General features: G+C 53.3%; 2 protein-coding genes across 7 annotated transcripts; both read left to right on the forward strand.

The window, feature by feature from the left end:
- Window positions 1–39: 39 nt before the first annotated feature.
- On the forward strand, window positions 40–20,769 carry Ppp1r16a (protein phosphatase 1 regulatory subunit 16A). 2 transcript variants are annotated; one of them, XM_040736328.1, is made up of 11 exons: window positions 40–169; window positions 16,023–16,987; window positions 17,572–17,642; window positions 17,721–17,866; window positions 18,731–18,834; window positions 18,909–19,033; window positions 19,124–19,249; window positions 19,336–19,411; window positions 19,491–19,620; window positions 19,738–19,900; window positions 20,154–20,769. In XM_040736328.1, exons 2-11 carry the CDS (start codon window positions 16,729–16,731, stop codon window positions 20,523–20,525), a joined length of 1,572 nt encoding a protein of 523 aa, XP_040592262.1. In that variant the 5' UTR covers window positions 40–169; window positions 16,023–16,728; the 3' UTR covers window positions 20,526–20,769. The 2 variants fall into 2 exon arrangements, with proteins under 2 accessions (XP_040592262.1, XP_040592263.1); XM_040736329.1 differs by having other exon boundaries at window positions 45–179.
- Window positions 20,770–20,921: 152 nt separating this feature from the next.
- On the forward strand, window positions 20,922–25,434 carry Gpt (glutamic--pyruvic transaminase). Of its 5 annotated transcripts, none has more exons than XM_021222995.2 (12): window positions 20,922–22,231; window positions 22,618–22,859; window positions 22,993–23,082; window positions 23,159–23,267; window positions 23,381–23,514; window positions 23,673–23,916; window positions 24,122–24,201; window positions 24,276–24,412; window positions 24,514–24,688; window positions 24,803–24,958; window positions 25,038–25,150; window positions 25,222–25,434. In XM_021222995.2, the coding sequence occupies exons 2-12, from the start codon at window positions 22,698–22,700 to the stop codon at window positions 25,310–25,312; spliced, it is 1,491 nt and encodes a 496-aa protein (XP_021078654.1). In that variant the 5' UTR covers window positions 20,922–22,231; window positions 22,618–22,697; the 3' UTR covers window positions 25,313–25,434. The 5 variants fall into 5 exon arrangements, with proteins under 5 accessions (XP_021078654.1, XP_012980644.1, XP_040592266.1 ...); XM_013125190.3 differs by having other exon boundaries at window positions 22,621–22,859; XM_013125191.3 differs by lacking the exon at window positions 20,922–22,231 and having other exon boundaries at window positions 22,244–22,859; window positions 24,514–24,720.
- Window positions 25,435–25,526: the final 92 nt, after the last annotated feature.

Consider the following 25,526-nt stretch of genomic DNA (forward strand, 5'->3'; position numbering starts at 1 on the left):
CACCGCGGCTTCCGCTCCGGACACCTCGGGCCGGAAGTGTCGCGTTGCCATGGCGAGGATGGGCGCGGGGCCCGCCCCCGTGGCGCCTGGAGCAGCGCCGGGCCTCAGGGTCGGCCGGGCAGGGTCCGGGAAGCGGCTAGCCGGGCTCCGGATGAGGCGGCCGGCGGTTGTAAGTGAGGGTCAGTCCTGTGTGGGAACGTAGGAGCAGTCCGGGCGCGGCGCGATGGGGCGGGGCATGGCGGGTGAGCCGGCGCCGCTGCCCCTGCGGCCCGGAGCTGGCCGTGCCGGGCAGGGGACTGGGGTCGTGAGGGGCCTGCAGAAGGGGCGCCAGCGAGGCGGCCCGCGGAGGGTTGTTTGTTTGTTTGTTTGTTTTGTCAAACCTCACAGCACAGGTAGTTGAGGGAGATCGATCCACAGCCTTCACGCTGACAGGACAGCCGAGGGACTTTCCTGCTTCGTGTGGGCTTCCGAGTTCGGCGAAGCACGCGCCCCAGCCTCTTGGGGCTTCTAGTGTCCCCGCCTGGAGGCTGTGCCTCTTGAATTGTGGTTAGGAGAGGAATGCAGACCAGCCTGCGAAAAGGAGTGCGGGCTTCTTTGGGTTCCTGGCTGAGCCAGTGCCGGAGGCTTGAGGCAGGGAGAGGATTACTTATTACGGGTGCCGAAGAGAGGTGTGTATTGGCTTGCCCCAGCCAGACTCGGGAGACAGGGCAAAGCTCTCCGACCCGTAAGCCCTCCTTTCCTCCTGGTCCTTACTTGGGGGTGCAGGTGGAGGCGGGGGATCAGTACCTCAGTTAGCCCTCTTTGGAGTCTTTGCTCTCCAGGAATTCCCTCATAGGCTTTGTCTTGCTGCAAGCACCCTAGCTCTCAAGAAGGCCGCCTGACTCACTTCAGGGGACCCAGAGCTGCCTCTGGCCCAGCGTGAGAGCTGAGTAGGTTGAGGGACTGTTGGCCTGGTGAGGCTTGCCCTAACTGACTTCATACTATCATGGTGATGGGACTTTTAGAGCTCTGAGGGGCCACTTGCCTGCGTTGGCTCCAAGTTTTGCCCAAGGAGGCTTTTTTTTTTGTTTTTATTTTCGGCCCTTGCCTCTCCTGATGCCTTGGTTAGGTTTCTTCCCTTTTAGCTCAGGCTCTCCTGTCCTCCCTTTCTTTTTTTGAAAGGATTGGTTCTTTTAAGCATTATTTATTTATCGTTGTTTGGGACGGGTGCATGCCCCGGTGTTCATGTGGAGGTCAGAGGACTACTTTGTGGAGTCCGTTCTTTCTCTGTGTCTCTTTTTTTGAGGCAAGGTCTCTCTCTATAGCCCTGGCTGTCCTGGAATTCACTATGTAGACCAGCCCGTAGAGATCCACCTGTTTCTGCGTCCCAAGTGTTGGGATTAAAGACGTGTGCCAGCTGGCTGGGCAGTGGTTGAGCACGCCTTTAATCCCAGCACTCGGGAGGCAGAGGCAGGTGGATCTCTGTGAGTTCCAGACCAGCCTGGTCTACAGAGTGAGCGCCAGGACAGGTTCCAAAGCTACACAGAGAAACCCTGTCTCGAAAAACTAAAAAAAAAAAAAAAAAAAAAGGAAAAGAAAAGAAAAATGTGTGCCAGCCAAGCCTGGCCCATTCTCTCTTTCCACCTTGAATGTGGGTTCCGGGGAGTTGAACTCAGGCTCGCAGGGCAGATGGGGTTACCTGCTAAACTCTCTCCAGCCCAGTTTTCACCAGTTTAGACAGGACTTGAGTGTGTAACCTAGCTGCCTTGGGACTTATCCCTCCCCGTTCCAGAATACAGGGCAGGTGGGTACAGGTCTGGACCACTGCCTGCCTTCTCTCTCGACTGGTCCTCACGAGCATATGGGGGAGAACTGGCTTCTGCTCTGTGCTAGCAGCCATCCTGCAGCAGGACTTCTGTACTCTGGACTCTGTTTTGGGGCTCTGTCTGAGGGATTCGTGAATCTATGCTGTGATCTGTCTCACCAGCTGGTTACAGCAGGGCCTTCACTATAGGCGGCTCAAGAGTCTCCATCACAGACGACCAGGCTCCCAGCCCTGACTTCCACACTCTCTCTGTCCCATCCACTTCCTGGTCTCTGAGGCAGCCGCGGGCTCTTTGCCCACCTCTAGGCTCTGTTGGAACTCCCTCTTGCATGCCCCACGAACAGTAACATACACACCAGAGCAAGGCCTGTGCATGTCCCGTCCATCCGTGAGTCCTGATCTGTGCTGTACCCATGGCACTGACATACTCAGGTGACTGTTCATCACTTACTGAGTGCTTCCTGTAAGTCAGACACTGGGCTAAACTCTAAGGGAACTGCAATAAATCCAGAGCAAACGACATGTTAAATATAAAACATGAGATAAGAGAGTTACAAGGTAGCCATGGGAGACTCCTGAAGAGGTGACGCCTAAGATTAAGGTGTGATCTAGGTGCTTCTAAGATACAGTGAGAGAACTCAACAGAAGCAACAGTGATTTGGAGGTTCGATAGGGTGGCGGTGGTAGTACCAGATAACCGTGACAGGCTTGGGCTTAGAAAGTCAACATGGTTCAGATTTTCCAGCCACATGATCTTCAAGACCCTGCTGTCATATACTGAATGGTATTGTTACCTTATTGTTACTATTATTATTATTTATTTATTTATTTTGGTTTTTCAAGACAGGGTTTCTCTATTGTTTTGGAGGCTGTCCTGGAACTTGCTCTGTAGACCAGGCTGGCCTCGAACTCACAGAGATCCACCTGCCTCTGCCTCCTGAGTGCTGGGGTTAAAGGCGTGCGCCACCACTGCCCAGCTATTGTTACTATTATTAATGAAAGAAAGTTTCAAAATATTTTATGGTCACTGGGTTTGATGATGCACACCTTTAATCCCAGCATTTCGGAAGCAAAGGCAGGCAGATCTCTGCAGAGTTGAGGCCAGGTTGGTTTACAGAGCAAGTTCCAGGACAGCCATGTCTTGAAAAACATGTCTTGAAAAACCAGGAAAACATTATTTGAAGTAGTCCTGTTCTTATCCTTCTCATGGTCTATAGGAATTGTATGTAGTATGTGTGTGTGTGTGTCTTGTGTGTGTGTGTGTGTGTATCTTGTGTGTGTATGTGTGTGTGTGGTGTGTGTGTGTCTTGTGTGTGTGTCTTGTGTATGTGTGTGTGTGGTGTGTGTGTACGTGTGTGTGTGTGTAGTGTGTGTGTGTGTGTCTGTGTGTTTGGTTTGGTTTTGGTGATGCTGTGGATTGAACCTTGGGCAAGAAACCCAGGGCCTCTCACATGCTAGGCAAGTACTCTGTCACCCACTACGTCAGCCTTTCTTTGTCTGAGGAAGGATCTGACTGTATAAGAAGGGTGGCCTTGAACTTGTCATCCACCTGTGCCTCCTTTTTGGGATTACGTACAAATACCATCATACCCTGGCCCAGCACTCAGATTTTTTTTTTTTTTTTTTTTTGGTTTTTCAAGACAGGGTTTCTCTGTGGCTTTGGAGGCTGTCCTGGAACTAGCTCTTGTAGACCAGGCTGGCCTCGAACTCACAGAGATCCGCCTGCCTCTGCTTCCCGAGTGCTGGGATTAAAGGCGTGCGCCACCAACGCCCGGCTTCAGATTTTTATTTTGTGATGAGGTCTTGCAATGTGTAGCCCAGGCAGGCCTGGAACTCAGTTTCCCAAATTCTTTGGTTACAGGAGTAGAGTACTATGTCTGGCTTCTGTTTCCAAACTTCCTGAGACAGAAACTCTGTATTCGTTAAGCAGGAACTCCTGTCCCCTCCTCTAGTGCTGGAGGGTTGTGCTGTATGTATCCTGTCTCAAGGAGTGTGCCTGGTATAAGTGCGTCTCATAGGCTGAATCATAAAAAATGTGGCCTTTCATGTCTTACATTTTTGAAGCATGTATCAGAATTCCATCCCTTTTTATATCTGGGTAGTGTTTCACTGTATGACTGTGCCCAGTTTATTCCTGTTTTGTCTGTTCCTGTATTGAAGGGTGGTCTGGTTGCTTTCACTCCTTTCTGTTGTGAACGCTGCTGCTGTGACTGTGACTGTGTAGGTAACCAGCTTGTAGCTTTTCTTTTGGGAATGTACCAACCAAATACTGTTGTTGTTCCTTTTTCCTTTTCTGCCACTGGGTTGATAGAGCTACATCTCATTCTTTAATTGATGTTGGAAGTCCTGTAGTGCAAATGGAAACATTATCTTCTCTCTTTAGAACCAGGTGTGCACATTAGATCATTTTGTCTGTGGGTCTGTTTTCTTACCTCCTGTAACCCATGAGTAGCAACTGTGTTCAAAGGGAAGCTGCTCTCTCACTCATCCCCAGCCTCTTTGTGATGTCCTGTGTGTGTGAGATAGGTTCTCACTGTGTAGTCCAGGTTGCTCTTGAACTCAGTGTGTAGAGCAGACTATCTTTGAACTTGTGATGATCTTTTGAGTGCTAGGATTACACCACATTTGGCAATCTTGAGGGAGGGACTTTGTATGGGTGTTACATGTGGTTTTTCGAGACAGGGTTTCTCAGTGTAACTTGTCCTGAAATGCACAGAGATCCACCTGCCTCTGCCTCCCGAGTGCTGGCATTAAAGGCGTGCAGCACCGTGCCTTGAGTGTGTTTTGTTTTGAGACAAGGTCTGTGTAGTCTAGGTTGGCTTCAGACTTGCTGAGGCTGACTTTGATGGTCTTTTAAGTACCTCTGTGTGCCACCATGGCCGACTTCCTTAAGGTAGTTGAACTGCATCATGCTGTGTACTGTTTTCTTTTCCTTAGTGACTTTGGGGCCAGATCACTGTCTAGCCAGTTCCCACCATTTTTTCCCTCCCATCTCATTTCCAGGAGTTTGCTAAGAAACTGTAATTTTTTTGGCAGGGGTGGGGAGGGAGGGATGTCTCTATTTTTATCATGTCCTGTAAGGGGAGACCCAGAAGCACAAACATTGTTCATTGTAGGACCTTATGCTCCTGTTCTAAGTCTGGAACCCTTCTGACTGTGCTGCTTGTGTCCACTGCTCCAAAACCGGTGTCATAGCCGGCAACTTGGCCCCCAGGGGGGTTTGACCTGCCTCGTATGTATTTGAGTCATGGTCTCTCTGGGACTGAAGTTTGAGTTAGAACAATCTTTTGTTTGCTCTTCAAAGCTCACTTTTGTTATCTTTTGTCACTTTTGTGCCTGACAGACCTGAGTTTCCCATTTGTAAGGGGCCACAGTCCTGCAGTGACATGAGCAGGGCAGTGCTTGGGAAGTAGCGCCTGAGGCTACTGGATCCTTCTCTGTGTGCCTTCCTCACTCAGTGTCAAAAGCAGATGTCTGCTGCTACCGTTAGCCTTTGACATGCTGCTGCTTTGGCTTAATTAGGTCTAGTTTGGAGCCAGATGGCAAAAAGGAAGGCGGCTGATGAGGAAGACTGAGTCTCTTTGCTATCTGGGAGAGGCCATCCCAGTTTTTCACTCAGCCACGGGTCTCGGGCTGGCTGGAGGTATTGTATGTGCAGTTATATGGGTCCGGTCCTTCCCATGGGACAATTAGCCCTGTAGTGTTACTAAGCTAAATGACATTCATTTTTTTAGATCAAAAAATAGGGGGAAATTGAATTTTGTGTGGCTCTCCTGCTAATGTCAGGGAAGTGGGAACACTGAAAAAGAACGCAGCAGAGCCTTAGATGAGAACCGGAAGAGCAGCTGAGACCCGGGCGTGGGCAGGTGGGAGCTGGCTATGACACAGATCGGAGAAGAGACTTAAACATCTTTTGAGACAGAGTATCTCATAGTCCAGGCTGGCTTCCAGTTGGCTCTGTGATTCAGGGATGACCTTCAACTCTGGAGTGCTAGAATTGCTACTGAAGACAATGTCAGAGCCTGGACCCTAACAGTCCCAATAAACTGGGTTTAGTCACACTTTACTAAGGCAATTAAAACAAATGGGTAGCAGTAAAAAGCCAAAGGAGGTGCATTCTGTGTGACCCACTGAGAAGGGGACTTCCTTGGGAGGGGATTATATCTGGACATCTCTGTTCTTCTTCCCAGTGTGGTCACATTGAGTAAATCATTTCTTTCTTTCTTTTTTTTTTTTTTTTTTTTTTTTTTGGTTTTTCGAGACAGGGTTTCTCTGTAGCTTTGGAGGCTGTCCTGGAACTCGCTTGGTAGTCCAGGCTGGTCTCGAACTCACAGAGATCCGCCTGCCTCTGCCTCCCGAGTGCTGGGATTAAAGGCATGCGCCACCAACGCCCGGCTAAATCATTTCTTTTTTAATCTGGTTCTTTTAGTTGCTTTATTGATGGTAAAGCTGCTTGATGCCCAGCTGATGACTGAGTTCGGTCCCCGAGACCTCTGTGGTAGAAGGAGAGAACCAACTCCTGGAAGCATCCTCTGACCTCCACATGTGCTTCTTGGCATGCACCCTCCCTCAGTAGATAGCTAGATTCAGCAATTGGTTTATTGAGGGTAGGTGGCCATGTGTGGCTTGTTAGGGCAACCAGGCCATAGGCTCTGACTTTGACTCCAGTAAGACGGTTTTAGGAATGTACCACCTTGGTTTTTTGTTGTTGTTTTTATTTTTATTTTATTTTGTTCTTGTTTGAGACATTATTTCTCTGTGTACCCCTGGCAGTCCTAGAACTTGTTCTGTAAACTGGGGTGGCCTTGAACTCAGAGCTCCACCTGCCTCTGCTTTCTGAGTGCTGGATGAAAGGTGTGCCAAATGCCCAGCCCCTGCTTGGCTTATGTAGTACTGGATATTGAACTCATCCATGTTCATGCATAACAGACAAGCACTCTTCCAACTGAGCTGTGCTCTCAAAGAGGAAACTCTTTTCTTTTTCCCTGAGGTAGAAACAGTTTCTCTATGTAAATCAGCTCTGGCTGACTTGGAACTCACTCTGTAGACCAGGCTGGCCTTGAACTTTAGTGCTGGGATTAAAGATATGCACCTCCAGGTGGTTTGTTTGTTTTTTGAGACAGGGTCTCACTACACACCACTGGCTGGACTGGAGCTTACTATGGCTTTGTAGACCAACCTTTCCTTGAGCTCACAAAGATCCACTTGCCCAGAGAGGAGACTCTAGGCAGTGCTCAGCACACAGTAGGATATAGTTCAGGCCGGTAACTGACAGTGAGCCAGTGGGAAAGAATGGAGCTTGGGGTAGACTCTGTGAACAAGGGAGCATCCCAGCAAGCATGCCAGCTATGGTTGGGTCGCAGAGACGGGCAGGGCGCTTTGAAGTCTGGTGTCCTCTGGCTAGACACAGACCACTCCCAAATGTAGTGTTTTTTTTTGTTTTGTTTTGTTTTGTTTGTTGTTTTTCTTCGAGACAGGGTTTCTCTGTGTTGTTTTGGAAGCTGTCCTGGAACTCTCTTTGTAGACCAGGTTGGTCTTGAACTCACAGAGATCCGCCTGCCTCTGCCTCCCGAGTGCTGGGGTTAAAGGAGTGCGCCACCAACACCTGGCTCTAAATGTAGTGTTTTAAATTAACATTGAACTGGGTGTGTTGGTTCAAGCCTGTAATCCCTTCGCTTAGGAGGGTATGTCAGGAAGATTCCTATAAATTTTAGGTCAGCCTGGGTTCCATAGTTACAGGCTAGCCTGGGCTACAGTGAAGGGACCCTGTCTCAAAATATTGGGGGTGGGGTGGAAGTTGGGCGATGGTAATGCATGCCTTTAATTCCAGTAATCTGGAGGCAGAAGCAGGTGGATCTCTGTCAGTTTGAGGACAGCCTGGGCTACAAAGTGAGGCCTTGTCTCAAATAACAGCAAACAGAAATCTGATTATTCCGAGGTCTCTGGTCAGGGATGTGAGAAATGCTCAGTTGGCTGGTCTGGCTCTGTTCCAGGATTGTGGCCATGCTTCCAGCCAGGACTGTGTCATCTAGAGGCTCAACTGGGACTGAGGGCCGGCTTCCCAGAGGGCTTGCTTGCTCTTAGGGCTGTGAGATGGAGTCTCAGGACCTTCAGTGGGTCTCCCCTAGGACTAGGGGTGTCTCTAGGACAGCTGGCCTCTTGCAGAGTGGATGGTCTGCAGGGAGCATGGGGAAGGAGCCACAGTGTCTTTGCTGATGAGACTTCCACTCTCTGGGTCCCTTGTACGCTGAGCACATTTTAGCTCTGTGATCAGCCCTTACATGATGCTGGGGCCCAGGACCATCTCCATCTCAGGGGAAGAGGCTCACCTTGGGAGTGAGTAAGTGAATGAGATGGAAGGGCAGAGCGTGCAGCTTTCTAGGTCGGGGGCCACCTGAGTGACCACCTGAGTGGAGGTCACTGTGGTGGAGTTCAGAGGTGCAATGGAGGGACGCATGGCAAGGATGCTGCTAATATAGGACACTCCCAGCTGTGAGCCCTGTTCCTAAGGGTCTGTCCATTGCCTGGTGAGTGGCTGAGGCCGAACATGGGGGCGGGGCAAGGAGCTATTGCTCTGCAGGAGTGGAGCCCTACTGTGGGGTGGGGGAGGGCCTGATTGGGCTAGTAACCAACCTCCTGTGCTGGTCTGAGATACTTGTTGGCTTGCAGCAGCGGTTGTGCGTGAAGTTGCCTGGACTCTACAGTGTGAGCCCAGAAACCTAAGCCTCTCTCTTGTGGATTCTCAGCTTTCTCTGGCTTGAAACTGGGATACTTATTCTTCTGGCCTCCCAGGGCTGTCTTCAGGTGCCTTCTGATAGCAGTTCTGTCTGCTCGGGATTCTATGACAACTAATTCTTTTCCACGGTTCTGCTGCCCCGGCCATCCTGTTGGTTCTTATTGTTGGTGAGACCAGGCACTCTGGAGACTCCTTATGTCCTCATTATGTGACAGCTCACTGATGAGCTTCAGTGACCTTGTGCGGGGAAGCCTGGATCTTGTGATTCTGTAGAGCAGCACCTGCAGGATGGCTAGGGCATGTCTCAGTCCCACAGACACCTGTGGTGGCATGAGCAGTCGCTGTCATTTGTACATCCCATGGTCTAATCTTCATTGTTTGTTGACTGGCCTGGAGTTTGCCTTGTACACGAGGCTGCCCTGGAACTCACAGAGATCCACCTGCCTCCAGAGTGCTCAGATTAAAAGCGTACATCACCAGGTCTGGCCTAATCATTTGGTCTTTTAAGTATTCCAGTATTCCATTCCATTTTTCTTGCTCCTGCTCTGCTCCTCCTCCTCCTTTTCTGAGACAGGGTATCATTCTGTAGCCCAGGGTGTGAGGATGAGCCTGGACCTTACTGTGTGGTTGAGAGTGAGGCAGTACTTGAACTCCTGATCTTCGCCTCAGCCTCCTAAGCTCTGTTTTGTGATTATAAGCTTTAACCACCGCAGCAAGAACTTTTCTTTCTTTTTTTTGAGGTAATGTCTTGCTTTGTGGCCCAGACTGAGTATGAACTCCTGCCTAAGCCTCCCAAGCTATTGGTATTACATGTGTCTTTTAAATTCTTTGTTTTATGTGTATGGGTGTTTTGCCTACCTTTACACCATGTACAGTACCTGCAAAGGCCAGAAGAGGGTATTGGATCACCTGGAACTGGAGTTAAAGATGTTTGTGACCTGCTGTGTGGGTGCTGGGAGTTGAACCTGGGTCCTCTAGGAGAGCAGTCAGTGCTCTTAACTGCTGAGCCATCTCTCCAGCCCTATTATTATCTTTGTTTTTGTTTTTGTTTTGTTTTTCCCCTTGGAGACACAGTTTCTCTGTATTGCTTTGGAGCCTGTCCTGGAACTCCCAGACTGGACTTAAACTCACAGAGCCCTGCTGGTCTGCCTCCCAAGTGCTGGGGGGAAAGGTGTACACTACCACCACCCGGCTCCAGACCTATTCTTATTTTGGATTTTTTGTTTTTGCTTGTTTGTTTGTTTGTTTGAAACAGGGTTTCTCTGTGTAGCGCTGGCAGTCCTGGAACTAGCTCTTGTAGACCAGGCTGGTTTTGAACTCACAGAGATCCTCCTTCCTCTGCCTCTCAGTGTTGGTACTAAAGGTGTTCACTACCACTATCCGGCTTTATTATTTTTTAAGACAGGGTCTTATGTGGTCTATGGTAACCTCAAACTTGCTATGTAGACCAGGATGACTTTTAACTTCTGATCCTCCTTCCTCTCCCTCCCAAATGCTGGGTTTGATAGACATACACTTGACTTGGTTTTGTGACGTGCTGGGGGTTGAGCTCAGGGCTTTGCGCAGGCTGGTCAAACACTCTACCAGCTGTGCTACATTCCCAGTCCAGGTTCACTTCTCTGAGTGTGTGTGTACAATGGTGTCTGTACACACATGTGTGCATGTGCATGTGCTTGTAGAGGTCATAGATTGGCTCTAGCCATAGTTGCTTTCCTGTATTTATGTATGTATTTGTTTATTGATACAAGGTCTCACTATGTAACCCTGGCTGACCTGGAACTTACTATGTAGGCCAGGCTTTATAGCAATTTATTTGCCTCTACCTCCTAAATGTTGGAATTAAAGGTCTCCACCACCATGCCGACTCTACTTTATTTATTTATTTATTTGTTTGTTTGTTTATTTATTTATTATGTATGCAGTGTTCTATATGCATGTATCCCTACAGGCCAAAAGATCTCATTATAGATGGTTGTGAACCATCATGTGGTTGCTGGGAATTGAACTCAGGACCTCTGGAAGACCAGCCAGTGTTCTTAGCCGATGAGCCATCTCTCCAGCCCATCTACTTTATTTTATTTTATTTTATTTTTGGTTTTTCAAGACAGGGTTTCTCTGTATTGATTTTTGAGGCAGGGTTTTTCACTAGAGCTGGAGCTCAGTAACCAGGAATGGTGGCACATGCCTTTAATCCCTGAATTTAGGAGGCAGAAGCAGGTGGATTTCTGAATTTGAAGACAACCTGGGCTACAGAGCAAGTTTCAGGACAGCCAGGGCTATGTAGAGAAACCCTGTCTCAAAGAACAAAAAGAAAAAGAAAAAAGAAAGAAAGAAAGAAAAAAAAGCTGGGGCACTGTGGCTTGGTTAAACTGGCTGGCCAGTGAGCTACAAGATCTGCTTGTCAGCCCCTGCTCCACCCCCCTGGGGTTGCAGACACATGCCACACCTTCTGACTTTTATGTGGATGTTATGGACCCAAACTCAGGTTCTTATGCTAGCACAACAAGCACTTCGCAGACTGAAGCTTCTTCCCAGTTCCCTGCTTTCTTTCTTTATCCCTAAGCAAACACTCAGGGGCTCAGCTACTGAGTTTGATAATAAACTGTAATATGTAATAGCATAGGTAAAGAGACTTTCTTGTTCACCATTATCCTGCTTGTTTATGCCCATTTGCATTGTGAGTTTCCGATGCACTGTTGGAACTGCCCAGAGTCAGATGAATGTGGGGAAGCACTCACCTTTCAGTCTGAGTCTGCCGACCACAAACCAGGTGTCTCCCTCTGTTTACTTAGCTCTTGTCCCTTATCTTTCAGTATTGTTTTATGGTTCTCTGTGCAGGCTTTGGTTAAGTTTCCTTAGTACTGTTTGTGTTTGGGGATACTCTCTTGATAGTAGACAGAGGGCTCGGCTGGTGCTTGTCTTCTCAGGGTTCATGTTTCACTGGAGGGAGGGAAAAGGAAGGGAAGCAGTGGATGTCTGTGGCATCTAGGCTGCAACACTGAGGGCCAGAGAGCTGGATCTGTGCTAGGAGCTCTGTTGGTTCCCTCAGTGATGCAAGCGTCAGAGAGCTCAGAACTGAGGCTGGTCAGGGTGGTGGGTAGAAAGCAGGGTGAACAGGATTGTGTATGTGTGAATGTTGGAGTGTTGGGGTTGTGTCCCGGGTCTTAGGAGTGACAGGAAAGGAATGGGGATTTGCATTGAGACTATGTGTGGGTGAGAGCATCTACTTTGGTGATGCTCTTAGGTGGAGGGTACATTTGGGACAGAGGTATTAGCAGGAAGAAGAGGTCAAGGGTTTCTCAGTGGCAGAGACCTGCAGGGTTATCCATGAGAATACTCAGACCATCAGGAATTCAGCTACTGTCTGGGACCAGACTCCATGGAGAGCAGATGGGGCTTTGCAAATATAGTAAGGAACAAAGCCTCTGTGGGGGTTAGGTAGTAACCCACTGAGAGGTCAGCCAGGGGAAATTGCAGTTCCTCAAGAGAGGGTGTGGGCTCATCAGAAACCATTAAAGCAGCATGGAGGTGGTGGCTCATACCTTTATTCCCAGCACCCAGGAGGCAGAGGCAGGGGGATTTCTGTTGAGTTAGAGGCCAGCCTGGTCTCTAAAGAGAGTTCCAAGATAGCCAGGGCTACATAATGAGTACCTGTTTCATAAACAAAATAAAACAATTCAAAAAGCCGTGGTTGTGTTTTAGGTCTTGGGGACATGTGGGGCGTAGGTCAAAAGCTTCCTTCCCATTTAAGCCAATGCTCTGGTGGTGGCTTCTCTCTCTGCAAGGCTGCTGCTGAGCAACAGGGATCTAGCTCAGCATTCTGAGAGCTGTGAGGGCCTCTGTGTTGCCTGTGTCTTAATCCAATAAGTGCATTTTATATAGTGTTAAATAGTAGATATAATGTTCTGGGTGGCCTTGAACTCCCTGAGAGCCTCAAATCTGAGTTCTGGAATTACAGGTGTGAGCCACCACAGCTAGTGCACCATGTACGTTTTAATTTGTCTCCTTTTTATAATGCAGCCTTGTGAAAACAACGTGTAATCGCATTTGTGGGATTTCCTTTCAGTTTCTGTGTCGTGTCTAGAAAGCTCTCTCTCTCTGTCTCTCTCTCTCTCTGTCTCTCTCTCTCTCTCTCTCTGTGTGTGTTAGGGTTATGGAACATTTTCCATTTTCTTCCTTTGTCTTTGTACTCTTTTTTGTTTTTGTTTTTCAGGGTTTCTCTGTGGTTTTGGAGGCAGTTCTGGAACTCACTCTGTAGACCAGGCTGGCCTCCAACTCACAGAGATCCGCCTGACTCTGCCTCCCCAGTGCTGGGATTAAAGGTGTGTGCCACCACTGGCCAGCATATGGTTTTTTTTCTTTTTTTAATAACTGAATAAGCACTATTTCTAGAGCTCTAGTTAGGTTTCTGTTGCTGTGATAAAACACTGGACAGAAACAACTTGAGGTGGGTACAGTCTGTCATCGAAGGACTCCTCAGAGGAACACAGCTCGCTGCCTTGATCTCTGTGGTTTATTTACCTTGCTTACTTACAGAACTCAGGACCACTTGCCCCAGGGTGCCATTGCCCTCAGTGGGCTGCGCCCTCCCATAGCTGTTTCTGGACAGACATTTTTATTTCACACCCAGCAAGGCTGTCTGGGAGTAGAAGTGGCACAAGGGAGTCTCAGTGGGCTGTTGGCTATACGGAGGTACGGAGGGCCCGGGTGGGGCATCATTGTAGTGCTTAGTCTTGTTTTTGGTTGTTTGGTTGTTGGTTTTTTTGAGACAGGGTTTCTCAGTGAAACAGTTCTGACTGTCCAGGAACTCGCTCTGTAGACCAGGCTGGCCTTGAACTCACTGAGATCCGCCTGCCTCTGCCTCCCCAGTGCTGGGGTTAAAGACGTGCGCCACCACCGCCTGGCTGTAGGCCATTTTCTTGACTGCTGATAGATATTTGGTTATGCAGAGTCCTGTCAGCTTTTGTATCCATGTCAGCATCTTACAGCTGCTCTCCTCATACGCTGGTCTGCTTTGCCTTGTGACAGAGATGAGCATACAGATACTATTTACTTGCCCACTAAGTGTGGATTTCTAAGGAGGCACCTTTCTTGCTACAGACTGAATAAACTGTACTGGTTGACTTCATCTTTTTTTGTTTGTTTGTTTTTGTTTTTGAGACAGGGTTTCTCTGTATTGTTTTGGAGGCTGTCCTGGAACTAGCTCTGTAGACCAGGCTGGCCTCAAACTCACAGAGCTCTGCCTCTGGGATTAAAGGCATGCGCCACCAACACCCCACTGGGTTGACTTCATCTTGTTGCGGCCAGGGACTCTTCATCGACTGCCCCTTTGCTGTCTTCAGGGGGCAGCATCCCCTGTGATGAGCAGCCAGAGGCACAAGGCTCTCTTCTCTCTGCCTCCTTGGCTTGCTGAATGGGCTTTAGGAACAGGGTGTCCTAACTGACCAGTACCAGAGGGAACATCCTGGGTCTGCAGATGAACCTTCAGAGAGGTGCACTGTAGGTACTCATCTGTGAGCATCTGGGCCTGTGACGGGGCCGCTGTTTTCCCCTCTGGCTGTCCTCTGAACCTGTCCCTCTTTCTCTCTCCTCTCTGTCCTCTCTGGACACCGAGCCCTTGTTCCTGTTTCTGGGTCATCTGCCTCCATGCATACCATTCCTTGTCCCCATGTGTTTAGGCTCACTACAGATAGGTGCCATGCGGTAGGTTAAAAGGCACTGTGGTGTGGCGATTAACAGGGCAGTGCTGGCAGCACATCAGATGGGAAGCTGTCATTGCAGGAGAGTGGGCAGCATTTCGGCAGCTGATAAAGGAGTTCTTGGTGTGACAGGGCTATCTCAGCAGCCCTTCATTTGCGGCTGGAGCACTTAGGCCTACTGGATAGCTTTTTCAGCCAGTGGAATTGGTTTTGTCTATAGCAAAAGCTGTCATAGCTTGGCTTTCCTGAGTATAAACTGGGGGTGATAGTAAGTGCTTGCTTAAGGACTGTATAGTTGGGAAGGGTCGGGAAGGTGAGGGCCCCAAGAGGTTGGCTGTGTTCCTATTGGAGCTGTAGAGAATGGATTGGGGTTAGGGTGCTGGCCTCATAGGATGAAGGCCAGCTACCCTATGGGGTATTCCGTAGGCTGGGTCAGTCCAGTGCTGCTCAGGCTGAAGGGTAAGGATTAGGGTCAAAGTCTCTAGAGGAGGTGGCTTCCCTGTGCTGGGTCCCACATTCGTGACTCAGCTTAGCCAGGCTTGAAGCCCAGATCTGGAGTAAATCAACCAAATTATCTCTTTGACATTCCAGAGAGGCTGTGGGAAGGGTTTGTGGAGTAGGGCAGGAGATGCCCTCCTTAGCCTGGTTTTTGCCTGGGTGTATTGTTGTGGCCCTTTGGTAGAATGCTGGTCTGGCCATCTTAGTAGTTTAGCTGGTCTTCATGACTCTCGAAGACTAGGGAGACGAACCACACCTTAGTCAGGGCCAGCTGGGTCAGCCAAGACTCAGGTAGGCCGGAGGTGGCTTTCCTCCTAGAATGTCAGAAGAGCCCATCAGCTTCCAGCTGCCCTGTTCCCTTTGAGACTGGCTTCTGTGGAAAGCCAGACAGAACTCCTGGAGTCGGGACTGAAAGCTTCATCCTGCTGGGAGCTGTGCTAGAATGGCCTTGGAGTAAGAACTCTTTTGGTGGCCTGTGTGTGTGGTAGGCCTGGGCTCACTGGGGGCCCCTGGAGTCCTATCCCAGATCACACAGAGTCTGTCCTCAGGCACATTCCAGAAAGGTCCGGAAGATGGGTCCATGGAAGTTAAGGGCTATGTAGTGGAGAAGATGGCCTTCGGGGCAGCCTGGGGCAGCCATAAGCTGTCCACATCTTCTCACTGCACCTTAGACGAGAAAACCAGAAGCCATCGTGTTTTCTAGTTGAAATGTGGTTTCTGTCCTTGGGTTGTTTCTCTTCTATAGGACAAGGGCATCAAGATACTTTTTCTCTTGTTTAATGATGAGGGCAGGGGAGATATCTCTTAATTCTTCTTCCCTGTAGATGCTGGTGTCCCCATGACTTCAGATGAGTTTCACTCAGGATGGCAGAAATACTGACTGGCTTCCTGGTGGGAGCAGGGCAGATGCCAGGCCACAAGGGACTCAGGAAGCAGAGTCTGTCAACCCCAGGGAAGAACCCTTGCCCAGCCCAGCCCAGGACTCTGAGCTTGGCCATACGATGGCCCACAGGCAGCCTAGCTGGGTGTAGGCAGTCCTGGCTGTTTTACTGTTTAGCCTGCACAGCCTTTCTGGAAAGGATGGATAGGGGCCTGAGATACCCCTTGTCCTACCTACTCTTCCCTAAGTGTATGGGGAGGAATAGGGCAGAACAGCCCCCTAGGATATGTTGCTGACTCAGTGTGCTGTGGTCAGAAGGTGGATCCCACACAGGACTCCCCTGGAGCCCTGCCTATCCCCATGAGCTGACCTTGATGTGTTTCCTTATTCGCATTTATTCCTCAGGTGTGTGTGACAGCCGGAAGGGGAGGCTCCCCTGAGAAAATATTGACAGACCTCCTGTCTCCTAGCTGCCTAGAGATTGTCATCCTTGAACATTGGAAGCTGGGACCCCAGGACTGACCACACGCCCTGGTCTTTGCTGCGATATCTCCTTAGACCTAGCTGTGCTACTGGAAACCAGCCAGCATGGAAGGAGAGCAGAGACTCCCAGGGGCTGCCAGGGGCTTACTGCTGATTGGCCCTGCCCTCCATTCTCCTAGGCAGGGTGCCAGGAAGCTGGAACTTTGTTATCTGGGTAATTAGCTTCAGACCCTGGACTGAGGCCGGCCAGGTCTTAGGGCTACTTCTCACAGGCTATGCACCCTGACCCCAAGAGGGAGGCGAGGCGCTGTGTACAGAGGTCCTGCCCGTTGAGCGGTTGAGGTGCCAGTCCTGCCTGGGGAACGACTGCTGGCACCCCCACACCTTCCACCCCACCCTGCCACACTGCCCTCCCTGCCTGGGCTCTGCCCCTTAGGGCAGCTAGGCCTGGTCATAGTGTGGGGCCTCCCATCTCAGCCTTGTGAGGGACAGAGGACACCAAGTCTCAGGAAGGGGATGCCCCCAAGGGTGCCAGTCCAGGCAGCTGCCCCACCCTTCAGGCTTGGCCTGGCCCTGCAGACCCGAATTGTGGTGCTCCAATCAGCTGTGTGGGCAGACCTCCACCACCATGGCCGAGCACCTGGAGCTGCTGGCAGAGATGCCCATGGTGGGCAGGATGAGCACCCAGGAGCGGCTGAAGCATGCCCAGAAGCGGCGTGCCCAGCAGGTGAAGATGTGGGCCCAGGCTGAGAAGGAGGCCCAAGGCAAGAAGGGCCAGAGGGCGCGGCCGTGGAAGGAGGCGTCTGGCCTAAGGCCTCGGAAGCAGGTCCTCTTCCCTCCCAGCGTTGCTCTTCTGGAGGCTGCTGCCCGAAACGACCTGGAGGAGGGTGAGTGTGCTGGAGTCCCGGGCAGGACACAGCAGGCACTCCCATCTGCCTGGGTGTGGTCCTGCTTTGTGTTGGCTCCGAACCTGGCCCAGAACTGTCTGTAGCTCCTGGACTCTAACCCCCGCCCTGCTTCTAATAGTCAATTGCCCTTAATAGGGGGGTGCATGCAGGGGTCTTTCTGAGGGAAAGCCAAATTATGGGATGGCAGGACCACAGGGTAGATGCACTGGGGATTGCAGAGAAACAGTGTGTGGGCTGCCTGTGGGTCCTCTCCCATTATGCATGGCCCTGAGTCCCTGGAGCGTGGCATACATAGCATTGCTCACCTCTTGTTAGAGATGGGGAGTAAGTGTCGGCCAAGGCCAGTGTGGGTCCTAGAGCACATACGACCCATTACTACAACACACTTCCCCAGGCCTGCCTTTGACTTTTCTCCTCTGACTGGAACCGTCTTAGAACGAAGACAAGTCTGACCTTAGGAGGTCCCTGTGCTTGGCCGTGCCCTGTGCTTGTAGCTTCTGGGGCCTGGGGGAAGAGGCGTCTGCTAGCTCTTGAGGACTCTTCCTGCCTTCCTCTTCTTGCAGTCCGTCAGTTCCTTAGTAGTGGGGTTAGTCCCAACCTGGCCAATGAAGATGGCTTGACTGCCCTGCACCAGGTGAGCCCCTGCGGGAGTGGGGTGGGGCTGGCTGGCTCGCTGGGGGTCGGGTGTGGGGCTTAGGCTGCTTGTTTGCAGTGCTGCATTGACGACTTCCAAGAGATGGCACAGCAGCTCCTGGAGAATGGGGCTGATGTCAATGCTCGGGACACTGAGTGCTGGACGCCTCTGCATGCTGCAGCCACCTGTGGCCATCTGCGTCTGGTGGAGCTCCTCATTTCACGGTAGGACCTGATGGTGTCCAGGTGGTCACTCAGGTGGCCCCTGGGATGCTTCCTCTGCCTTTACCTCCTCTGTCAACCCTGTCTGGGGTCCCAGGGGGAAGAGTGTGTTCACTGTGCTTTTTGGCCTGCCTGGCAGGGTAGACTTCCAACTCAGAGCCAAGGGTCTCTCCACAGTTTGCACAGGAGAGTGCCATGTGGTCAGTGTGAGGATGGACTTGGTAAGGAGGGAAGGGGACTGAAGAGACCATCCGTGTCTAGGAGGAAGTGCCAGGGTACAGGTGAGGCCTTTCCCCTAACAAGGAAGGCAGAACATAGGCTAGTGGCTTCTCTAGACTCAAGCACTTCTCGAGTAGGTCAGTGTAGAAGCTTGGTCACCCTTGTTTGAGTAGACGAGTCTCTGTGCCACATAGTTGTCTTGTATTGGAGTAGTGGTGTATAGCCAGCAGGTTCCTGGGCCTCCTCTTGGAGCTGGTGAGGAGCTGCAGGCATTCTTTTCGTTCTGCTCTTCCTCCAGGCATAGGCACCCTTCTGTTTTCTGGTGGAGCTCCTCATCTGCAAGTGCCTCTACTATATTTATGGGAGTAGATGGGAGTCATAACCCTGCGGCCTAGATGGGTAGAGACTGCCAAGTCTAGCTTGAAGACAAGATCTAGGGCTGAGGGGTAGCAGCCAGGCCCCGAGGCCAGCTTTTCTATCAGGAGCTAGAGCTTTGTTTTGCCCTTGCCTGCCCTCCCCTCCTGAGGACAGTCCTAGGCCGAGGGCCTCTGTGGAGTGGACACTTGCTGCAAGGGGACTGAGGATCCTTGAGTGAGGAGCTGTTGTATGGAAGTACTGAGGCCGGCGGCTTGTCAATCTTCCTCGTAGTGGCGCAGATCTCCTGGCCGTCAATACTGATGGGAACATGCCCTACGACCTGTGTGAGGATGAGCAGACACTGGACTGCCTCGAGACTGCCATGGCCAATCGTGGTGAGTGTGCTGCGCCTGCCCACAACAGGTGATGCCCTAGGTCACGCTTTCTCTGAGCCAGCGTGTCCCCCCAGGTATCACCCAGGACAGCATTGAGGAGGCCCGGGCAGTGCCAGAGCTGTGCATGCTGAATGACCTCCAGAGCCTGCTGCATGCTGGGACCAACCTCAATGACCCTTTGGACCATGGGGCCACTCTGGTGAGGACTCGGACACTTGGGGTGTCTGTCCTGGGGCAGGTACTTGAAGGGGTGTGGGCTGGGATTCAGGGCTGAGTGGTTTGCCTGCAGCTGCACATCGCCGCTGCTAATGGGTTCAGTGAGGTGGCTACCCTGCTACTGGAGCAAGGAGCCAGCCTGAGCGCTAAGGACCATGATGGCTGGGAGCCTCTGCATGCTGCTGCCTACTGGGGCCAGGTGAGTGCACTCGGGAGCAGGGAGAGGGGCGGTTCCGGGCTCTGGCGGGAGCCCTCAGCCAAGCAGCTGCTGCTGGCTGCCTGCAGGTGCACCTGGTAGAATTGCTTGTGGCCCATGGGGCTGACCTGAATGGAAAATCCCTGGTGGACGAGACGCCCCTCGGTGAGTGTGGGGTTGCCTACTTCCGGCAGAAGGGACAGGCCATGAAGATGCCTGTGACACCTCTGTCCTCTCTTCTCAGATGTGTGTGGCGATGAGGAGGTACGAGCCAAACTGCTAGAGCTCAAACACAAGCAAGATGCACTCCTGCGGGCCCAGGGCCGCCAGCGCTCCCTGCTGCACCGGCGGACCTCTAGTGCCGGCAGCCGTGGGTAAGCCCCCTACTGCGGGTCACGGCCTCTGTGGATGTCAGGGGCAGCAGAGCCCCAGTAGGACCTGTGGGCAGAGGTTGTGAGCTGGATGGCGATGTCTCAGCTTCCTCTCCCCAGGAAGGTCGTGAGACGAGTGAGCCTGACGCACCGCACCAACCTGTACCGCAAGGAGCACGCCCAGGAGGCCATCGTGTGGCAGCAGTCCCCGCTCACCGGTTCAGAGCCTCTGGAGGATGACGACAGGCAGACGGATGCGGAGCTCCAGCTGCAGCCCCCAGAGGTGAGCATGCAGCCTCTGTCCTGTCCAGACGTGCAGCAGTCTTGGCATGTGATCTTGTTATCCTCTGTCGTCCTCGCTAGCCCCCTGTGGAGGGGACAGGCCCCGTGACCCTGTGCTCCTAGATGGACTAGTGCCCCTCAGACATAGGTTGTCCTCCTTCCCACTCTGATGTCTGTCCATCTGCCAGAGCTTTACACAGCCTGGAGCTGTGTCCTGGCTACTGATGGCCTCTGGGTCCTGGCTCTGCCCACAGGAAGACAGCTCTGAGCTGACCAGGCCACACAACGGCCAAGCAGGGGCCTCCCCAGGGAGGCACCTGTACTCCAAGCGTCTAGATCGGAGTGTCTCCTATCAGCTGAGTCCTCTGGAGAACAGTGCCCCTGATGCCCTCGTCCGGGACAAGGCGCACCACACGCTGGCGGAGCTTAAACGACAGCGAGCAGCTGCAAAACTTCAGCGGCCCACCCCTGAGGGGCCGGAGACCTTGGAGCCTGGCCTGCCAGTGGACACTGAGACTTCCCAGCCTGACTGTGGTTTCAGAACTGGGGAACCGCCCCTGCTCAAGCTCACCGCCCCCTTGGAGGAGGCTGCCGTGGAGAAGAGGCCATGCTGTTTGCTCATGTGAAATGTGACTCCTCAGTGTGGCAGGGTTCAATCCCATGCCCAGCCAGAGGCTTCCTCATGATCTCTGGCCTGGTGGCCCGCTGCCGCGCATGCCCCAGTGCTGTAGGGAGCCAGCACAAGAGCCCTGCGCCCGCTTCCAGCCTTGCTGGCAACCTTGCTCAGGGATGGACTATGCAGAGCTGTACCTATGGGCCTCAGGCCACAGACTGCTATCCGTGACCTTGATAAAGGCTGTTTGCCACTGAGCCTGCCTATGTGTCTCGCTGGGGCAGGGCCGGTGGTGCTGCTGGGTTAGGAGCCACCCATGCCCAGGAGCACCCAAACCTGTAGGTGCGTGCTGAGGCTTGGAGGTGGCAGCCCCAGCTCTTGTGGGAGGGAAGCTCCAGGCTCCAGGCAGGAAGCCCAGCCTTTACCTCCACCTGGCCGGTTCAGCTTCTTGGAGGCTCCTCTGTAACCCTTTACTTTCCTGAAGGCAGCAGGAAACTCTGGACGAAGACTTGATGGGGAGTGCAGAGAGGAACCATGCAGAGGGACAGGGACCCTGGCTAGAAGGGATAGGATGCTTTCCTTAGCACTGGACCAGAGCCAGCACGGTGAAACGGGCTGGAGGCTGGCAGGAGGCACTTCCCAGGGTCAGAGTCTCAGTTCCTGGCATGTAGCCCTGATCCTGGGGCGTATCTGCCAGCTTCTGCCTGTGCTGGTATAGGTGACAAGCACTTGGCCACTCTGGCTGTGCTGGCTAGGCACAGTGCACCAGAGTGAGAGGGGCCCTTTTAGGGGCCTCAAGCCAGAGGGAAGAAGGCAACTCCAAATCATGTCCATCTGGCTTTGCATGGCCATACCTCCCAGGTGACATGGGCACTGACCTGGCCAGCCTTGTGTCCATCCCAAGGGCCTGTCCTTCCTCTAGCACCTGTGGCTGGAGGGTTAGTATCCTTGGAAGGGTTGGGGGAGGGTTGGTGGTGGCTGCCGGGTAAATTTAGAGCTGCGCTGCTGCCTGGAGTTCACCTGCCACCACTGCTGCTCCTGGGCCCCTGCTGGTGGGGAGCAGGCAGCTGCCCAGGCCAGGCCTATATTAATCCGTGCTCTGGTCTGAGGGCCGGAGCCAGGCCGGTGAGCCGGGAGGTCACTGTGGCATCAGAGCCAGATCAGAGGTGAGTGTCCCCACAGGGCCTCATGTGTTTCTTCCAGCCTGCGGGGACAGAGGGATCATGGCTCACCTCAGGCCTTCCTAGTGGCCTGCCCTCCTTAGAAGTCAGGCTCCCCAGCCCTCAACCTGAGCCATAGATGGGTCTGTGGCCTTAGATGACCAGTGTTGAGCATGGCCTATAAGCTTCCAGCAAGGCCAGTGGGAGTGGGGCTCTGTGAGCCTATCAGAGCTCACTTCCTGCTCCCTGTACCAATCAGGAGCAAGAAGGAAGAGGACTTAGTTACCCTTGGGCTGGGATGTGGCCCTGAGGGCAGCCTCAGGCTGGTGTGTATTGAAAGGGCATGAGGGCAGTCCAGGGTGAGGTGTCCAGGACTAAGTGTCCTGTCTCCAGTCATTGCCCCTCCCCCACCCTTGCAGTGCTCATCAGGGACCAAGGTCCAACCCCAGCACTCTGGCAGTGTCCATGGAACCCAGAGACTGAACACCTCCTCCTGCAGTGCTCCCCAGAATTCCTGAGACCTGGCCCAGTTACCCAGGAGACCAGTCCACTTGCCTAAGTAAAGATGGGGTGTGTGTGTGAGGTCTGAGAGAGCTAGGCCTCAGCTGGGCATTGCTGGGGTCAATCTCCAGCAGCCCCTGGCTCAGCTTTCAGTAGGCCCAGATGCTGACTGCCCTCTTCTCCCAGATTCCAGCGTGTCAGCTCTTGAGCCATCCGTCTGTCCCTACTCCCCAAGTGGGTCTCCTGCTCCCTCGTGGGGACATTAGGCGGCACTGGGACTCGCCCCAAGCCCCGCCTGCTGCCTTACCAACTCCCTCTGTCTCCCTGGGGCAGATCTGCGCCCAGACTGGTGGGGCGGGGCCCAGGGTGCTCCAGCTCCTTGGGCCCTTTCTGCCCCTTTCAGTAGGGCCAGAAGGCTGTGGTGAAGAGGGTGTCTCACCTCAGCAGACTTCCCCGTTCCCGGCCCCGATTCCCGTCTGGACACTTCACTTTCTGAGCCAACATCCTGCCTGGCTTGAACACTCATGGCCTCAAGAGTGAATGATCAAAGCCGGGCTTCAAGCAATGGACTGAAGGGGAAGGTGCTAACCCTGGATACCATGAACCCATGTGTTCGGAGGGTGGAGTATGCGGTTCGGGGACCCATAGTGCAGCGTGCCTTGGAGCTGGAGCAGGAGCTGCGTCAGGTATGGCTTCCGGCCGCTGGCTGCCCTTCTGCTAAACTTGGGTTGCTGAATTGGTCCCCAGCAGTGGGATGTGGGACAGCAGCACTGAGGTGATTGTGCCATAATCTCACTGCCTGCTCCCCTACTTTCCCAGGGTGTGAAGAAGCCCTTTACAGAAGTCATCCGTGCCAATATTGGGGATGCACAGGCCATGGGGCAGAGACCCATTACCTTCTTCCGCCAGGTAAGGCAGCAGCACTGCCTGTGGTCACACCCCCTCCCCCCCAAAACTGCTCTGGCCTTAGTATTTGGTTCTCCAGGTCCTGGCCCTCTGTGTCTACCCCCGTCTCCTGAACAGCCCTGACTTCCCAGAAGATGTCAAGAGAAGGGCAGAACGCATTTTGCAGGCGTGCGGGGGCCAGAGCCTGGGTGAGTGCCTGCTCCAGTGGAGTCCAAGCCTTAGGGAGGGGCAGAGATGAGTCCTTTGGGATGATTGTGGGAATTGCCCCCCCCCCCCCCTTACTAGCTTGTTCCGTTTTCAGGCGCCTATACCATTAGTTCTGGCATCCAGCTGATCAGGGAAGACGTGGCACAGTACATTGAGAGGCGAGATGGAGGCATCCCCGCAGACCCGAACAACGTATTTCTGTCCACCGGGGCCAGCGATGCCATTGTGGTAGGGTGGGCCAGGCCAGAGCAGCTCTACGTGTGAGGCTAAACTGGGCGCAGTCTGGTGCAGCAGCAGCAGCAGCAGCAGCTCTGCGTAGCCGTGGGGGCGCGGTAAGGTGTGCAACCCTGGGTTGCACTAACGCTGTGCGCCCCATCCCACCATAGACAATGCTCAAGCTGCTGGTGGCTGGCGAAGGCCGTGCGCGCACGGGTGTCCTCATTCCCATTCCTCAGTACCCACTGTACTCGGCCGCGCTGGCTGAGCTGGACGCGGTGCAGGTGGACTACTACCTGGACGAAGAGCGGGCCTGGGCTCTAGATATCGCAGAGCTGCAGCGCGCTTTGCGCCAGGCACGTGACCGTTGCTGCCCCCGCGTACTGTGCGTCATCAACCCTGGCAACCCCACCGGTAAGCCTCCCGTCTGCTCCGCCCCACCTAACCTTCCCTGCTAGCTCCGCCTCATAGTGCTCCTCCTATCAGCCCCGCCTCTTCCTCTGGGACCCGCCTTAGCTCTCCCGACCCCAGTGCGCCGCCCGCCCGGACCGAACGCATGTGAACTTGGTTCACTGTTGGCCCTGGCTGACCCTGTCAGTGCTGCATCTCCACACTCCAGGGCAGGTGCAGACCCGTGAGTGCATCGAGGCCGTGATCCGCTTCGCTTTCGAAGAGGGACTTTTTCTGATGGCTGATGAGGTACATATGCACAGGCGCACACCCGGCCGTGGTGACCCCTCAGCAGCCCTCGAGTGACACTGCTGTCCCTGCAGGTGTACCAGGACAACGTGTATGCCGAGGGCTCTCAGTTCCATTCCTTCAAGAAGGTGCTCATGGAGATGGGGCCACCGTATGCGTCGCAGCAGGAGCTTGCGTCTTTCCACTCAGTCTCCAAGGGCTACATGGGCGAGTGCGTACAGGTGCAGGTTGTGGTGGTGGTGAAGTAGGGGCGGCCCATGCCATGGCTCCGCACCTCCTCAGACGCGCCTTGCATCTTGTTCTCGCTGGCAGATGCGGCTTCCGTGGTGGCTATGTGGAGGTGGTAAACATGGACGCCGAGGTGCAGAAACAGATGGGGAAACTGATGAGTGTGCGGCTGTGCCCTCCGGTGCCGGGCCAGGCCCTCCTGGACTTGGTGGTCAGCCCGCCATCTCCCTCTGAGCCATCCTTCAGGCAATTTCAAGCAGTGAGCAGTTCAGACCGGGCCCAAGATTTCTGGTGATCCAGCTTTGGGCGGGGGGGGGGGACTGTAGGGGGACACATTGAAACCCACTTCCGTAATTCCCTCCTGTGGCTGCAGGAGAGGCAGGAGGTGCTGGCTGAGCTGGCAGCCAAGGCTAAACTCACGGAGCAGATCTTCAACGAGGCTCCCGGGATCCGCTGCAACCCAGTGCAGGGCGCCATGTATTCGTTCCCTCGGGTGCAGCTGCCCCCGAGAGCCGTGCAGCGTGCTCAGGTGGGGCATGCAGAGTCATGTGGGGGCTGATGGGGTGCTGGCCCGGGTGCTGTGACCTGACCACCCTCCTGATCCCCAGGAACTGGGCCTGGCCCCTGACATGTTCTTCTGCCTGTGCCTCCTGGAGGAGACTGGCATCTGCGTGGTACCCGGAAGTGGCTTTGGGCAGCAGGAGGGCACTTATCACTTCCGGTGAGGCCTGGTATGTGTTGACCCCACCACAAACGGGCCTGTGCCCCAGGCTTACTATTTGTCCCTTTCAGGATGACTATTCTGCCCCCCATGGAGAAGCTGAGGCTGCTGCTGGAAAAACTGAGGCATTTCCATGCCAAGTTCACCAATGAGTACTCCTGAAGTCACAGTCAGGACCGCAGTGGGCGGCCTCTACCCGAGCGAGCTCTATGAGTGTTTGCTGCTTTTGCCTAGGTCTGGGTACCTGTTCCTGCAGGTCCCTAATAAAGCTGGGTGTCCGCTGACTTGAAGTGGCTGCCTGGGTAGCCCCAGCTTTTGATTTACCTGATTGACTTTGGATAGGCACCTGGACCCCACTCAAGGGACACTAGACTCA

This window comes from Mesocricetus auratus, unplaced genomic scaffold (assembly GCF_017639785.1).
Source record: "Mesocricetus auratus isolate SY011 unplaced genomic scaffold, BCM_Maur_2.0 Super-Scaffold_100055, whole genome shotgun sequence".
NCBI classification, from domain to species: Eukaryota; Metazoa; Chordata; class Mammalia; order Rodentia; family Cricetidae; genus Mesocricetus; species Mesocricetus auratus.

Bases quoted from the DNA above. Each gene is read 5' to 3' on its own strand.
- Ppp1r16a (XM_040736328.1), top strand. From the start codon at position 16,729: ATGGCCGAGCACCTGGAGCTGCTGGCAGAGATGCCCATGGTGGGCAGG. The intron at 18,835-18,908 runs GTGAGTGTGCTG...GTGTCCCCCCAG, and splicing joins GACTGCCATGGCCAATCGTG to GTATCACCCAGGACAGCATT. The intron at 19,250-19,335 runs GTGAGTGCACTC...GGCTGCCTGCAG, and splicing joins CTGCTGCCTACTGGGGCCAG to GTGCACCTGGTAGAATTGCT.
- Gpt (XM_021222995.2), top strand. From the start codon at position 22,698: ATGGCCTCAAGAGTGAATGATCAAAGCCGGGCTTCAAGCAATGGACTG. The intron at 23,268-23,380 runs GTGAGTGCCTGC...TTCCGTTTTCAG, and splicing joins GTGCGGGGGCCAGAGCCTGG to GCGCCTATACCATTAGTTCT. The intron at 24,959-25,037 runs GTGGGGCATGCA...CCTGATCCCCAG, and splicing joins GAGCCGTGCAGCGTGCTCAG to GAACTGGGCCTGGCCCCTGA.